The sequence below is a fragment of the Natrix helvetica genome (assembly GCF_964273705.1).
Source record: "Natrix helvetica genome assembly, chromosome: 4".
NCBI classification, from domain to species: Eukaryota; Metazoa; Chordata; class Lepidosauria; order Squamata; family Natricidae; genus Natrix; species Natrix helvetica.
Genome location: NC_138550.1, coordinates 124,846,637 through 124,864,624, shown reverse-complemented (window position 1 = coordinate 124,864,624; position 17,988 = coordinate 124,846,637). Strand labels below are relative to the sequence as shown.

At 37.0% G+C, this 17,988-nt stretch overlaps 1 protein-coding gene across 1 annotated transcript; it reads right to left on the bottom strand.

The window, feature by feature from the left end:
- Nucleotides 1-6,203: 6,203 nt before the first annotated feature.
- Nucleotides 6,204-15,181, bottom strand: RNF125 (ring finger protein 125). Its single transcript, XM_081951171.1, has 6 exons — nucleotides 14,606-15,181; nucleotides 11,805-11,958; nucleotides 11,479-11,573; nucleotides 11,147-11,237; nucleotides 7,258-7,365; nucleotides 6,204-6,614 (listed from the first exon to the last, which is right to left on the bottom strand). Exons 1-6 carry the CDS (start codon nucleotides 14,785-14,787, stop codon nucleotides 6,522-6,524), a joined length of 723 nt encoding a protein of 240 aa, XP_081807297.1. The 5' UTR covers nucleotides 14,788-15,181; the 3' UTR covers nucleotides 6,204-6,521.
- Nucleotides 15,182-17,988: the final 2,807 nt, after the last annotated feature.

Sequence of the window (17,988 nt, the reverse complement as noted above, 5' to 3'; positions counted from 1 at the left end):
TGACACTGTTGTGGGAATTAGTTGTTTAGCAGAGTGGTGGCATGGGAGAAAACCTCCTTGTGTCTAGTTCTGATTTGCAGTGCCCTATAGCATCGCTTTGAGGGTAGAAGTTGAAACTATGTCCAGGATGTGAGGGGTCTGTAGATATTTTCTAATACTGGTAAAGGTGAAAGGAAAATATTGGGACCAGCAACTTGTTCATTAAGCAAAGTGATCACTAAGTAAAACTGTGACTCTGATTATAATCTTATGCCAGTTTCCTTTGCATCACAGATCTGTGAAGGTTGTACATGTGAGGAATGGTCAGTTACTTTTCATCACCAGTGTAACTGCAAAACGTTGCTGTGCAAGGCAGTCACTAAACAATATTTGTAGCAAAAAAAATTATTTATAGTCTTAGCCTATAGAAACTGTTAATTCTGATTCGGGAAGGTAGATTCCAGGAAATCCCATACCTTGAATGCCTTTGTCACTACAAATCAAGATCTATTGAAACAAGTAATGTACTTTTCTATTGTCAGTGTCACCATGAATTGTGATATGAATTTTAACTACACCTTTTATTATCTCAGGTTTTAGCTTGCGCTAACTCTTTAAATTAAGTGACCGCCTAACTCCTCAGAATTCTGTATTCTCTTGTACTGTAATGTCATCAGGTTCTCTTTAATTGCTAGCAAGATCTGTCAGGGCCTTGCCAAGAACAATTCAATTTAATTATATTTTAATTAGTCTTATATTCATTCATTCATTCATTCATTCATTCAACTTATATGCTGCTCATCTTGCCAAAGGCGACTCTAGATGGCTTAAATCCATCAATCAAAATGCCAAATATAAAACATTAAAACAATGGAAACATTAAATTTTAATTGACCAAGATGGAGACAAAAGAGCAAGATGTGCATGGGGAGGAAGTGGAGTCTTATCTTTAGCTATCATAAGCCACTTTCAGAATGACACAACTCCATGGCATGCCCAGGCCAGCTGGCAGAAGCAAATGTTCAGGCCCTTTTGGAAGGCCAAAAGGGTGGGTGAAGATCTTGCTTTGGGGTGGGGTGTTCAATGTTCCAGAGAGCAGGAATAGTATTTTTAACCATATTTTATCTCAAATTTTTCCCTCAAGAGCATGTCACAAAATTAAAAATAGAGAATACAATTAATTCATGCATAAATAATAGCACTTATATATATTATGTAAAAGAAGAAACCTACTTTGGGTCAATAATTCTTTTTCAGTCGAGCTCAATTCACAGGTTGTTGTGAGAAAAATAGGAAGTAGTATGTATGTTTGCTATGTTGAGTTACTTGTAGTTGTTTTTATAGGTTATCACATTTGCCCACTGCAATGCTTTACAAATTCTGATTTAGACCAGAGGTGGGTTTCTGCTGGTTCGCCTCGGATTGCGCGAACTGGTAATGGCGGCATTCAAGGTATGGGATTTCCTGGAATCTACCTTCCAGAATCAGAATTTGTAAAGCATTGCAGTTGGCAAATGTGATAATTCTCTGAAATGTTAGTGTAGCAGATGAGATGTCTGACAGGTTTATGTGTAGTGGCATCACACCCCATTGTGATAAAAGAAACCATAATGATGCAGCTTATCCCCCAGACCTCTTTTCCATTTTGTAATTAATATCATCTAAGGCAACTGGAGCTAAGTTGCAGGAAGTTATTAGCTTTAGCTTTGAAGAAGATGCTTCATGCATTGGCTTCAACTTTAAGAAACTAACTGTTTCTATATGAAGAGCAGTATTGTAATAGTTGTTTATTGCTTGATTAGTCTTAAAGCCTTATCAATAAAATAAAGTTAAATATAGTACATAGTATAGTCCAATTCTGGAGTAAGATAGATAGGAAATAGAGTGATAAAATACTTATGTATTAATGCAAGGAGTCAATAATTAGTCTCCCTTACAGGGTACCTCAATTTGTTCAGTGGGTCAGGTTCTTGGGACCACTATCCTAGTTGTATGTATGTATGTATGTATGTATGTATGTATGTATGTATGTATGTATGTATGTATGTATGTATGACAATCTGTGGTTCAGATCCTAGTGTGCTATTTTCAATGGTTGCAGTGCCTCATGCGCAGGTTCTCTCATATGGCAAGTGGTAGAAATGCCCATATTTGACCATAGAGTCCAATAACTCAAACTTTGCTCTAGAATAAACCCTTAAATTTTGTGTCAGATCCAATGACAGATTTTTGGGGGGGTTGAAAAGTAATTTTATTCTTGGCCAGCCAGCCTAGAGATCTATTTTTAGCCAATAATTCCATGTTGATTGGAATACTAATATCTTAGATTTCCCTACCTGGGAGGCCCTTGAGAGTAGATATGTTGTGAAATAACAGGAAAGTTGGCTGATCCAGGACTTGGCTTGGGCCTACTTATCTGTTAAGCATATTTTGGGAACTCAGGGTCTGTTGAAGGGATCCTCCCCATGTATGTGAAAAGTTTTAATTATCAAGTGACTATGTAAATTATGGATAACTGTTTCTGCTCAAAGTGCAGGGGCAGATGTGCTCTTGTCCGTTCCCAGTAGACATCTTAAAAAACAGACCTGAACTTCAAGTGGAATAGCTTTATTAAGGCCCCATAATTCTGCACATTGGTCATTGAACTATTTTTGCCCATTAATACTTTCAGTGTAGGAATAAAAGTACATAGGTAATGTAGTTAAATGCTTTGTATAATATTTTAGTATTGGGCCGTTACTCCCAAACATTTTTAAAAAACAATTTAACTCTCACCAAGTGCTGGTAAAAATTACTGTAGGTAAAATAATTCACTTGTTGCACAGATTCCCCATTTATCTGTCAGCTATATTTCACTTTTTGTGCTAAATACCATCACTTTAAATTTGGTTTTATTGCTGTTTAAAGAATTAAAGAGTACAGTAGATATTTCGCTTTAGTAGCAGTCTTCTGAGATGGATTCGGAAATAATCCATTACAATCATGTCATCAGCATATAAAAGGATATTAATAAATTTTATCATGGATCTTTGGTATATGAGTGTCTGCAGATATAGGTAAATCATTGACACAGAAATGAAGTCATTGGGGCTAGGATACTCTCCAAGTAGCCAGTGGTGTATCTATACACCATTATGGGTGGCTATACTTTTAGTTAAAGCAGCATTTGCACCTATGCAGACTTTCAAGTGACTGAGTAGAGAGCCTTAACCCAAAATGAAGAGTTTGGGTTCCATATTTAAAGTGTATTTGTACTTATGGAATCAAAAGCTGCATTAAGTTGTATAAATATGGTAAACTGTTCCTTGTGATTTAATTGTTTTGTTTTATGTGTATATAAAGTAAAATAATTGTCTCTTGTGGAGTGCTCTGGTCCCAACCCAGCTTGTTCCTCTATTGAGATTTTTTCCCCCGGAATGAAGGCAAATGTGTCCCAGGATAATCTGGGTCGGTCACCAGGATCAGATGTTTAGTCTTCTGGTTTTTGGACTCACAGTGGTGCTCATCTTCAGGGAACTTGTCTCTAAAGATTTATTTCCATTATCCAGCCTTCTATTTTGCTTAACAGGAGTATCACATACATTTTACCCACAACTCCAATAAAGCTTATCGGTCTATTTTTGGGGGATCATCTTTGCCTTCCTTTTTATATAGAACTATAATGGTGACTTCCCATCTGACTGGAATACAACCTATATTATTTATATGGATGAACAACCCTGCTAACAGAGGGGCCCACCAATCAATATGTGTCTTAAAAGAGTTTTGGGAGTAGAAAACCTTTTCCAAGGTGCCTTATGAGATCCTCCCATACCGAGGTTGTAACGGGAATATCAACTTGAAATCTATGTTCCTTCAATAAACTTGATACCATTTTCCAGAATAAAACCGAGTTTATTCTTTTCACTGAAACTTGCAAATCTGACCATATTTTAATTCTATGGGTGGCTTTTTAAAAGGCTATCACATTTTTTTGTAATCATGCTTAATTTTTAGCATTTTTGTCCCAGAGGCCTGGCACATTGCAGCCCTCAGTAACTTTCTAATATGTAAACATAATCAAATCAATTTAAATATTTGTTGATGGTTTCTAGTAGGAAGTTTGTCTATTAAATTTTTTCTCAGCAAATGCCAGACACTTGTATTGGGTCAGGATTTTATATGAACCTTGAGTAATGCAGGAAATTGACTCTCCAGGTCTGGGCCTGTTCTGAATTTAGAAAGATAGCTAATGTCTTGTTATCAAACTTGACAGAACAGAAAGTTAAGCTTTCTGTTCTGCCTCACTAAGATTAGTTAATATACACTCAACATGAGACATGTATAACCTAATATCAGATCTGCCTTGGAAATAGACTTTGTTAATGATTGCTATCGTCCCTCACACGAGCTTCGATATCTGAAAACAACTCTTTGCTTCATCTAGAATACTGCTGGAGTTTCCTGAATGGAATGAAAAAAGATATACAGTATAACACCAGGTTCTTTACCACCTAAAATGTGGAGGTTAATTTATAAATCAAGACGACCAATTGTGAAGCTATGGAGACCAATTGTGAACCTGCAGTATTTCTTTTGGTGTTTCTAGAGAACCAGGATAATCATTAGATAATCTTCAGGAATAACATCCAAATGAACTAGTATGGAAGCTCCCACCCTGGCATTGAAGTCCATAGTGCTGTTTTTTGCCCTCTGGAAGCTTCCGGAGCGCAAAAAAAAAAAAAAGCCCAACACGCAAACCGTAAGTCCATTCCCAAACTTCCAGTTTACACCCTCCGGAGGGAGAAAAACAGATGAAAAAGAAGGCCAAAATCAGCAGCAAAATGCTGGCCAGCATGCGCATGCGCACTGGAGCTGACAGGGCAACGCCTGGCATGCCCTAACAAATGGCTCCGTGTGCCACCTGTGCCATAACTTCGCCATCATGGGGCTAGGAGGTATATAACAGAATGATTTAGGTGAAAGCCAAACGTTACTTACCAGAATAGTTTGAGTCCATCCAATCCACTAATGAACTACATAAACATCTGACATACCGCTTGCTGACTATAGGTTTATAGGTCTACAGTTTTGAGGTAATTTTCTATCACCCTTCTTTCATATTATTCTTGATTAGTAAATACAAGACTAATTCAGTCTTGAATATTTTATATGTACGAATATTGTAAGAACAACTTTCTATAATTTTTCATCAGCACACATTACGTTACATGAATGTACAAAATATTTATAGTCAATGGCATTACTGGAAATACAATTTTAAAAGATCCTATGTAAAATTAGTTTTAGAGTTCTGCAAAACAGTATGAAATATGGCACAGAATAAGATGGAAAGACAGTGTCAGTAGTTCTGGTTTTGAATATGATTTAACTGATACAATTAGGGTTTGTTTTATGGGAAAATGTTGTATTTGACAGTCCAACAGCTGTCAATTTAAGCCTCAGCATTAATATATCCAATTATTTCTCCAGGACTATGTAATGATATACTCTTTGTTTGTCAAGTTAGTTTTCTCACTGAGAAATGATGCAATGTTTTAAAAAGTAAATAGTTGCTCATTGGCATTGCAACATTTTCATGATCATAAAGATTCTGTCTTCCACTTAGAAATGCAGTCACAAGATGATCTGAGCTTTGGTCACTTTTTTCAAAACTATAGGTAAAAAAAGTCCAATAATGTTTGCTTTTGGAAAAACAGATAATAATTTATATTCTGAAGAATTACTTCCTCCCGAAAGAATCAGGCATAAGTATTTAATTTGACAAATTTAAAACTGTATTTTGATAGCTAATTTTTTGATATATTTTATATGTATATGTTGAAAAACCAATCTTTCCCTAATATTGAAATTAAAGGATAATAATGAATTAGAATTATGTTAAGAATTATGTTAAGTTTTGTAGCTTAACAACTTGTTTAAAGCAAATATAACATTTTCTGTAAATGCATGTTTTGCTTTTATAACTTCCTCTGACTCTTCTAGGTATTAAGAGGTATTAAAATATGGATATTAATTGATCTTCATTAAGATCTTTCTTATTCCATGATTAGCTTGTTTAATACCATATAGGATGAATGATCAGAGCCAAACAGATTTATTGAAAATGTTTAAAGATAGGTTCTCCAAATCTGAAATGAATAATTAATCAATGAACTCAAGATATATACATTGAGAAGGGTTCTGGTATGCACTCAATCTCAGTAATTCACAACCAATTAAGATTAGTTTGATGCTAATATTTATATGCTGTTTAAGGAAAATAATAGAGTTTAGAAACTTAAAAGTGATTAGCAATTATACAAATGAATTACAGACAAGGAAATTGATAAGCAAATGTTTCATTCTTGAAATATCTCATTTTGAATCTGAAATGTATAGTTTTAAATATAACAGTCAGTACAGTTGCTTCAGACTTGAAATGGAATGTTTCACATATGAAATATTTAAAATTCGAAATTTTTTGAATGTTAATAACAACATAAACAACCAGTGCTTTAATTCACAATGTAATCCATTTGTCTTTGTCGGATTGTTGATGATCACGCAGTACCTGGATTATTCAGATGTACATAATCTAAAACTGATCGATCCAGAACTCTTTCAATGAGAACTTCTTCTACAATATTTATGTCCTGAAATAAGAAGGGAAGGAAATCAGACATTCAAGTAAAATACTGCAACAAACAAAATCTTGTTTAGCTGCGAAAGCAGCCAAAGTGTAGGCATAGTAATAACTTTGCTAATAATTAGATTACACCCAGCTTACATATTTTAGGATAGTAACCCCTTGATATTTCTGTCACAATATAAACTAGACAACCTGCAAATTATAGTTCCAAATAAAAGGACTGTATTAATTAAAACTGTAATTGGATGTATATCTCAGTAAGTTCACAAGAACAGCAGAATGATGTCTTGTACAACAAATTCCTTGTAAAATCTTCCTTCTTTCCAACTTAGAAAGATTTGTAAATAGAAGATTCATGATTCAGAGATCTTTGCATAAGCAGAAGAAATTCTAGTAATTTGAAAAATAAACACACATAACTTGTTCAGTAAATTCTGGATTGCTATTAAACATCTGAACAAATTCTCTGGCATAGCACTTTCAATGTAAACTTGGTTATTTCTCCATTGAACTCTTTAGTCTTTGCAACCTATTCCCCCAAATAATACTCTTGAAATCTATAAATGTCCTTATACGCTACATATAGAGAGATAAAGAAAGATTCAGATGTTTAGCAGGAATTAGGAAAAATGATATAATTTACTCACAATATAATCTTCATAATAGAATGTATGTCTCAGCTGAAGATGCCTTATAAAATTTCTGATGTAGTAACTTGGACCACCACCAGGTAGTAAACGACAGATTGGACAGTACTGTAGAGACAATTCAAGGTGGGGAGAAGTAAATAATATTTTGTCATTATAATGTGCAACATGAATTATTATTGAAAAAGAAAAAAAATGTTAATTACTGTATTTTTTGGAGTACAAGACGCACCAAGATTTTGAAGAGGCAAATTTTTTAAAAAAGTTTTTGCACTCTGCAGACCTCCCAAAAATGGCCCGTTTTTTGTGAAAACAGGCCCATTTTTTGTCAAAAAAGGGCATAAATAGCCTTTAGGAGGCTTCTAGTGTGCTCCTGAGGGCGGGGGAGGGACGAGCAAAAAACACACACATTTTTGCCCTCTATAGCCCCAGGCAGCACACTGGAAGCCTCCTAAAGACTATGCACAGCCATTTTTGCAAAAGGGGTGGGGCCAAAAATGCTGTATTCAGTGTATAAGACACACTCAGATTTTCACCCTCTTTTTTGAGGGGAAAAAGGTGCGTCTTATACTCCAAAAAATACGGTATATCTAAATTACTGTTGATTGAATAAAAGCTTTCAGACATTATCACCTATCAGCAGTAAATTCAGTTTATTTTCTCCATAGCCTACCTTACAAATGCTATAAAAGAATGTAAATATCCTGTCTGCAAAAGCAGTTGGTCCTGTTATCTATGTAGGTCATGGGGAAAATACAAAAATAGTTCATGTTCTTATACTCCAAAAAATACGGTATATCTAAATTACTGTTGATTGAATAAAAGCTTTCAGACATTATCACCTATCAGCAGTAAATTCAGTTTATTTTCTCCATAGCCTACATTACAAATGCTATAAAAGAATGTAAATATCCTGTCTGCAAAAGCAGTTGGTCCTGTTATCTATGTAGGTCATGGGGAAAATACAAAAATAGTTCATGTTCCAAGAACATTTTCAGCTTTATGCATCTGTAAACTAGTGCCCTCTATTCATGTAGACCTCAGTGAGGCATCAGACATGACCAAATTCACAGGTTAGACAAATCCCTGATTTTATAAATATTGTTTATTAACAGATCAGATTTATCTGGGTTCACACAAAATAACAGGAACTGGGTATGTTTAGCTTAAGAGAAAGAAGGACTAGGGGAGACATGATAGCATTATTCCAATATCTCAGAGGTTGCCACAAAGAAGAGGGAGTCAAACTATTCTCCAAAGCACCTGAGGGTAGAACAAGAAGCAATGGGTGGAAACTAATCAAGGAGAGAAGCAACTTAGAACTGAGGAGAAATTTCCTGACAGTGAGAACAATTAATCAGTGGAACAGATTGCCTCCAGAAGTTGTGAATGCCCCAACACTGGAAGTCTTTAAGAAGATGTTGGATAGCTATTTGTCTGAAACGGTATAGGGTTTCCTGCCTAGGCAGGGGGTTGGACTAGAAGACCTCCAAGGTCCCTTCCAACTCTACTATTGTATTGTATTGTATTAACTAAGCAATAAATTATGGTTTATAAACTACAATGGCTGTATTAACGCAAAAGCACAACAATAGGCTAGGCAATATTAAACTCATGGACATATTCCTTGGTACACAACAGGCTCCTTCTTCTAATAAACCTATTTTTACTTAAAACATAAACGGGAATCTGGCATGGTAAGGTAAACATGTAGTTAGCCTGCAACATTTTTATTTCCAAAAATGCTTCTCGATCCTACATAGCTGGGGAAAGCACCCTCATCAGTTTATAGTGTTTTCTGACTGGTTATAACCACCATATACTGAGAGAGGTCTGTTTGGTGTAGGAATGTATCACAGCAGCTCAAAACTGGGAGACTGAGTTCTAGTCCTGCCTTAGGCACAAAGCCAGCTGGGTGACCCTGAGCTAGTTATTTTTCCTCTCTAAGTATTAGGAAAGAAGCTATGGCAAATCACTTCTAAAAATTCTGCCAAAAAATTTGCAGAAACATATTCGGGTTGTTGCCTAGAGTCAAAAAGTTGACTCAAAGGTGCAAAACAAACAAAAACAACCCCACCCCACCCCCCGGCCAAAACAGCAATTTTGCAAATTTTTGTCTCCTGCCATTTCAGGAAAGTTCCTATGATATAGCCTCTAAATTTCAAACATCCCATAGAATTAATATAGTTTTCACCTACAGTAAGCAAAATACCAAAGCAAAACAACCCAAAATGTACAGGTATTTCTCGTCTTATGTTTGTTTATTCAGCAACTTTTTGAAATTATTGCACTGGTAAAAAAAGTGGACTTTTGACCCACGCCCAAAATTAGTTATTGAAGTCCCCCAGTGGTCACATGATCAAAATTTGGGTGCTTGGCAGCCTGCCCATACTTACAACCACAGGGATACTTCAAGTCTCCCTTGACCTGCATATTTCCCAGTGGTTTTTCAAAGTCAACACAAATTTACAAAGACAACATAGCATTCCAAAGTTTCAAGGAGCCACACGTAAGAAATGTTCATCAGAAAGCTGGGTCCGAAAAGGTGCAGGCAAAGTCAGTGGAATATTTCTCCTTCAGCCATGATGGTTGGTGGAAAAGGGGAAAGGTCAGTATGGGGAACTGGGGGAGAAGGCAGCAGGGTGAATGAATGTTAACTGGGGTGGTTCTGGAGCTGCTTGATGTCCTGTAGGGACAGGGTGTCTAAGGGCAGAGATGAGGAAGAAGAAGAAGTCCCTTATCTTACTCAGGTTTGAGGCTATGAGGGACCAAAACTGGAATGCCTTACACATTGGGATGGGTACTCATTTAACAACCACAATTCTTGGTTAATGACCACAATAGGAAATACTTCTGACTGCCATCGTAAATTGGTGTGGTCACATCATATCTCTTTGCAACTGCACCAATTTAGGACTACAATCCTGGCCCCAAATGTGATCATAAATCAACCTGTATAGTTGAAAATGATGTGTGAACACAGCCATGAATTTGTTTTTATAGAAAGTATGGTTCCAAACTGTAACTTCGCACCACTCTTTTTTATCCAATTGAACTTACAGTTACATTCTGTGTACTAATTCACGGACAGATATAGGATATAAAAATGCAGCAGAATAACCAGCTGCTACAGATTACAACAATAACCAGCACTTTACTGTTCTATATTTTTTTACTTTATTTATTAAAAATCCAGCATTGGATTTTTGGAAAACAAGTCAGAATAAACGTCTGCCCAATTACAGACATATTGGACACCTTTTCCATGGATGAATATTTTGTAGCCATAGGTAGCTTTAATTACTGAACTATTTTTCTCCTGACATATGCTGGCAGTTCTCAAGTGAGTTTAAGACCTCAATGAAGCTTTAAATATACTTTAATCTAAGAAAATAATTTACTATTGGAAATTGAGAATTAATATACTTGCACTTACATTGTTCACAGTGAATGATTACTTAATAGTTGTTTGATTTCTGTAAATACCTTCCTCTTTCTAAATCTATGTTTGTTACAATTTCTCTGATCAAAGAAGCACACTAATGCACTGTGTTGCAATGAAGAAAATAACATAGTACAGTAAGAGTCATAATAGATTTTCAAACATGCAAGATTGCCCAGATGAAACTAACAGGCCAGCCAGCTTATGCTAATGAAAAAGTTAAAAAGAACATTTCCAGAGTACTTCTATTATGGCATGAATGAGAAGTTTTTGTTCTGGAGCCACATTTCACAAAACCTTCCGTAGGCAGCAAGACATAATTTTTCAACAGTTGCACTGTTTTTAAGAAATATCAGTTATTAATATATAATGACATACAAATGTACATTTATCTATATAATTTATCATACTAGGATATAGACATAAACAGAAGTGTAGCAAAGTTACCACTGGTCTTCTTTCAGTTCTGTGAAAAGTGAGAAAATGGTCCAAGAGATCATTTTCATCCAATTCATTCTGACAGAAAGGACAAGGATACCTGAAAACAAAGACAGATATGTATAAATACACACATTTTCAATGTTAGCTACTAAATATGTTCTCCCGTTAATAACTATTTTGAACAATGAACCAATCTGCTCCTGAGAAATAAGACTATAACATTGTCTCTCCATAGCAAGTTTTAGTATTCATACCCAAGCCACTTGGCTATGAAAAGCTAAAATAGCTAATAAATCTATAGATTTCTTTATCCTTAATTCTGCTATGATGTAATTTACCTTGTTTCAGGGTACGCAAATTCTTGTAGAGGCCCATATTTTTCTATATATTGGTCACAAGTCTTCAAATGAGCTCTCATTTCACTAAGGCATACCTGAAACATGGAAAGACATACCTGGTTAATTAAAAGTTTACTCTTACAGATTAATATTTTAAAATTTTGATTTTCATAAACATGAGGAGGCAAGACAAGGGAAGTTCAAATTTCTCTCCGTTGGGTATCACACATTGCTTACAACTCAATATAAATTAGTTTGAAAGTGTATAGGAATACTGTTTAGAAAGTTCTTAATTTGAGAGTAAATTATGTAATATCAATGTTTACCTGTGTTTTACATTCTGTGCAGTTTTGGTGTGTATTTTTCATCATTTTGATAATATCAGTTGCTGGGATCCCTTCAGAAGGAAGATACGCTCGGCAATATGGACATGTCCATGTATGATTTCTTAAACATGTGGTAATACAAGTGTGACAAAATCTGTCAAAGAGAAAAATAAAATCATGTTTCAACACAAAACCCTATTTTAGAAAGGGTTGGAAGAAACGGAGGCTCAGGGGTTTTTTATCTGTCTACCTCCTCCACGTATATGTCTATTTTGTGTATGTATTGTCCATATTTTGTATTTTATATGTTTTTATTGTATGCCACCCCGAGTCCTTCGGGAGAGGGTGCGGCTAACAAATAAAATTTTATTATTATTATTATTATTATTTAAGGAAAGCAATCTAAAATCTGGACATATCCTACAAAGAATGATTTCTGTCTGTTAATAGTTTTCTTTATTTGAGCATCCCAATCTGTCGAACTATTGATAAAGAATAGCTACAGAAGATAATATGCTTTGATATGAGGCTATCTCTGCATTACCTAAGTTACTAATTAGCATCAAAGTACTTGCCTATTAATGACTGAAAATAAGTGACTTGTAATATAACTTTAATATGTCAGTGCTAAAAAAAAGAATATAAGGCAAAGAGTTAGCCAAAAATTAACCACAAACATTCCCACAGAAATGAAACTTAGAAGGGCTTCCATTTTTATTTTGCTTTCATTTGTATGCATAATTTACAGTAATAAATTTCATGTAAACCTTCACTATTCTGAATGAAAATGCCATGTATTTATACTTTCTTAACAATATACTTCCTCTTGAGTTTTCTCAAATTGAATCAGTCAATGTAGAGTTGCTTTAATGTGAAGAACCTCAGGTCTTCAGGAAAACAGTGCAGGACTTTTTACAAAGTAGAATCACAGTAATTTCTGCTTCTCCATTTTTCTCCTCTACCAGGGAACATGTGATGCAAACTTTTTGATAACAACCAATGCCCAACCTATTGTGAGAGGAGCATCTGCCCTTTATGGCTCCTTTGGTACCAGTTCTGTTTCAGAAAGGTGAGATTTTTGGCTGCTTGTTATTGGTACCAAAGAGGTGTTTCCCCCACCTCTCTCCTCCCCCACCCCAGGAGGGAGTGCCTGGAAGCATTTTAGGGAAGTTTCACAGGAATGAAAAAAACACCACAAATAAGCTTTTTGAACCCTGATTGGATTTACTTTAGAAAAGCTTGGAAATTAGAAACTGATATGCAAAACAAAAGGTGCCATCAGGATGACATCTAACAAGCATTCTGTCTAGGAGATACCTATATTTGCATATTATCATCTTCTCTTGGGCAAGGTTTTTATATTATAAGAACAGGTTTATAGATTTTTAAATATATATTATATTTATATCTTGTCTTACTTCCAAAAGGAAAAAGTGATTACATTTTACCATTGTAACAATTTTGAGATATAGGCTGGGCTGAGTGGGTGTGATGACCCCAGAGCTACTAAGTTTCCATGGCTGAAGATAAAGTCTCTGCAGTTCACTTGGCAAGGATTTTTGGAAGTGGTTTGCCTCCTTCCTGAATTGAGGGAAAATGACTGGCCCAAGATTACTCAGGTGGCTTCCTGCCTAAAGCAGGAACAGAACTCACTGTTACTCTAGTTCTAGCCTGACCTGAATGAATTTCATGACAAGCCCATAGTGTTGTTTGATATTCTGGCTCAATCAAATAGATTTCAAGGTTTGTTCAATGTCGTAATAAATTATGGTTTGCATCAATAGAAAGCTATTGCAGGGAAAACATATATATGCTGATAGGGCCATGGCAGTCAAAACATTATTTGGTCAATCAAGCAGATTAAGATGCATTTGCTTTAATTTTAGTGTTAGATTCTAGTGTAGTGTTAGATTCTTGCTGAAGCCGGATGGTTCAACAGATTCAGAGATTTTTATTCACAGATATTAGAGTCTGACTCTTACCTAAATTTCTTAGAGAAAAGGGAGCATGCTGAAAGCAAAGTATATGAGGCTGCTAATCATTGAAAATGTAACTATTTACCCAAAAGAAAAAAATAGGCTGTTAATCAAGAACTTCATTTGCAAAATGGGAAGGAGTCACATATTTGCTGAGACTATGAAAGGGAGTGGAATGACTTGTTCAATTATCTTTTGGGAAGGCAACTAAAATTTAGGGTTGGCTTCTACAACAGTATTTTTATTTTACATTATTGGTATCCTGCCAGGAATACAACAAATACACAAATACACAAAATTCCTTTTCAAGATATAAACCTTTTAAACCAAAATCACGTTTAAAATACATATAGCAAGGTATTACTTTTCTGCCAAAACATCTTGTTTAGCTTATCAAAACAATCGGAGGAACGAACCAACTTGTTTCAGCAACATAGCTTGATTCAAATTTAATAAATTCCTTTCTTTTTCGACATAAGAAAAAATACTTTTCGTTTTCTAATGCCATCCTCGAGATAAATTATCTTGCTTAAAAGGAAAACCACCCGTTGAGTTTAGTCCCTCATTGGACCAAATCTGAAGCTAAATGCAATCCCATCGCATAGAGGAAACGGATGAATATTTTTTTCGTTTTTTGGTTTTAACAAAAATATTAAACGTTCATACTGAATTTACCTGTACACAACACCTGGGACTTATATTTCCAATAAGCTTCCATTGCAAAGCACAGCGGACAAAAACAGAAACAAACTCACATGTGAATAGGAGAAGACAATCCGTACTTCCTCCAACCAACCCGAGCTAACTTAGAGAAGTTGTACTTACACGTGGCCGCATTTGGTCCTTACAGGCTGGTCGAACACTTCCAAGCAGATGGCGCAGTCAAAAGAGGGAATTTGCTGCTTTCCCACGTCTCCCGGCTGTGGGAATCGAATACTGCCTTGGGGGTTGCCAACATCCGGCGTTCTCGCCGTCTCCCGTCCGTCGCCGCTTAGCACCGATCCCATCGCCTAAACGAGCTCTCACGCTTTGGCGCTTGGTCTTTGCCGCTACCGTGCAGCAGGCGCACTGCTCAAATGCGTTACAACCGGGATTGTAGGAGTTTTGCAGGAGGATTTCGCCTTGAAGCAAGACAAAAGCGTCAGCTGCCCCACTTGGACCTCTTCCTTGTTTTGGGGAGGAATCCCAGAGACGTTCGGCCGCGGTTGCAGAGTCGAAATCCTGCGCAAGCTTTATTGGTGGTGGCAGGGCTACTCCAAGTCAGCGCGGTGAAACCTGACACCTTCAGATAACAAAGTGGGGATCGGAGGGAGCCCTGGCTTCCTTTATTGGTTGGCGCAATGTTTTGTTTTGTTTTTCCTTGGACCTGGATGATTTTGCGAACGGTCTCTGCGTAGCTGACCAAAGATGATTCCTATTGGGTCGAAGGGCCGAATAAATGTTTTTTTTTAAATCCACCCCTAAATCCCGAGAAAAAGACGCAATCTACAAGGGAAAATACTAAACAGCTGTCCTCTGCTGAAACTAAACACTTAATTCACGTGTTGCCTTAAAGTAATGGTTTTAGCTAGCCTAAACATTAAATCATACTAACCCAAATATTACTTTGCTGATGTTTTATTGATAAGCTTGCAAAAATACTTAAGAAAATCGGATTATAAAGCAGTGACTAGAGATTCACAGAATACATCAAGCCACAGACCATGTTTAGATTTATACTGTGTGAACTGAAATCATGGTTTATGGGTTTTTTAAGTTGAGGAACCGTCTCTCCCCGGTGGGACTAGCCCATGGATCTCCTCAATCAAGGAATTTTGATTGGGATCCAGGAGAAGATATTTGGTTCCTGTCCTTTGATATATCTTCTTCCTTGAGAGGTGAGATCTGGTCCCACACTCCTGACCTTTAATCTGCTCCTTAAAACCTGACTATGCCAGATGCTTGGGGCCAATCTAGCTTCCACCTCCCCCACCCTTCTTGGAACTATGATTTTACTTTGCTTGTACTTATACTTTATTGTGTTGGGAATACTTATCTGTGAAGATTGTAATGCTTTAATGCTGTAAACTAATGAGATTGGCTTACAGCAGATAAATTAGTTTTATGTCTTAAAAATAGTTTTAAGAACTGTAGCTCTTGGTGCAACTTGCAAATGAGACTAGAGACTATTATGTTGCATACTTCTTTTTGGAAGCCAGATCTAATCATCGTAATTTAGATGCTAGACTACTGTAGGAAGTTATCACCTAGCCCTCTCCCAGAAAAATGAAATATCCTAGGAAATATTGATAAGGCAGAATATTATATTTTCCTGGATGTGAAAAAGGGAGAAACACATTTTAAACACTAAATTCCTGCAGCTTCCTGCCCATCCCCACTTTGTCAATGGGCCATTAAGAAGGCCAAGCTAGTCCACTTTACATAATAAAGAGTTCTCCTCTTCAGCTGTGATGGGATTAAGGCAGGATAATAAGCCTTTACTCAACTGACCACATGGCATCTGAACTCAATCAAACCTGAATTCAAAACAGCCTAGAGGGTTGCCCCTGCATGGGCCCATGTGAGTCTGGCAACCAATCAGAATACATTTCTTACACAGGAACAGGAAACAGGTGGGGCAGAACAGATTATAAAAATCCCTGCAAGCCCTTCTTCAGTCCTTCTCTTCCCTTCTCTTCCCTTCTCCACCAACATTGAAGCATGTGATCACCTTTGCTGTTCAGGGCTCAGGCCATGTGGTCCTGTCCACCATTAAAACCATCTTTCCAAGCAGCTCCCATGTCTCCAGTGTCTTTTTCCCCACTTGGAGCCAAACCCAGAAGGACATTTCTCCCAACAATTGGCACCCCAGATGGGACTCCAAGCTAGCCTAACAAATGGATATGGCCCAGGTAAGCCTCCCATGCCGGCACAGACCCCATTGAGTCTGTGGGTGGACTTTATCTTGGCCTTAGCCATTTGGATCTAGGCTTTAAAGGGGTTTTGAGTTTGAGCTCAAAGGCTGCCTGGAAAGAAGGTGAGTACCTCTAAATTTTAATTCTCTAAAATTTAATTTTAAAGCATGGGAAATGTGTGTATGCCTGCCTGTGTGTGACTAGTGTGTGTGAAAATGGATGGAAAAGTGAATGGATTTTTTATTTTTTGTTGTTGCTGCTGTTTTTGTCCTGTGAGAGAAAAAAGCTAAAGCCCATAAGAAAGTTAGTGAGAAAAAGGGAGGTATGCATACCCGCTCCGACAGCACCCCTCCTGGGTCACTGTGCGGCTGGTCCTCCGGGTCTCTTTCCCCAAGACTTGAAACTGTAAGAAAAGTCCCTGCGTGAAAGGGCGCGAATCGAGAGAAGGTTCCTGCGGTGAGGAACGCGTCAAAAGTCCCTCCGAAGGGCACCCGATTGTAGGAAGTTATCACCTAGCCCTCTCCCAGAAAAATGAAATATCCTAGGAAATATTGATAAGGCAGAATATTATATTTTCCTGGATGTGAAAAAGGGAGAAACACATTTTAAACACTAAATTCCTGCAGCTTCCTGCCCATCCCCACTTTGTCAATGGGCCATTAAGAAGGCCAAGCTAGTCCACTTTACATAATAAAGAGTTCTCCTCTTCAGCTGTGATGGGATTAAGGCAGGATAATAAGCCTTTACTCAACTGACCACATGGCATCTGAACTCAATCAAACCTGAATTCAAAACAGCCTAGAGGGTTGCCCCTGCATGGGCCCATGTGAGTCTGGCAACCAATCAGAATACATTTCTTACACAGGAACAGGAAACAGATAGGTGGGGCAGAACAGATTATAAAAATCCCTGCAAGCCCTTCTTCAGTCCTTCTCTTCCCTTCTCTTCCCTTCTCCACCAACATTGAAGCATGTGATCACCTTTGCTGTTCAGGGCTCAGGCCATGTGGTCCTGTCCACCATTAAAACCATCTTTCCAAGCAGCTCCCATGTCTCCAGTGTCTTTTTCCCCACTTGGAGCCGAACCCAGAAGGACATTTCTTCCAACACTACGAATGAACATAGAACATTAACAGTGTTTCTATTCAGAATCCAGGAGGACAACTAAACCTTCCTCATTTTCCCATGTACTGGTGTAGGAATTAGCACCCAGCCCTCTCCTAGAAAAATGAAATATTTTAGGAAATATTAAACAGGCAGAATATTATATTTCCCTGGATGAGAAATGGAGAAACATGTTTTTAGGCAGGAAACA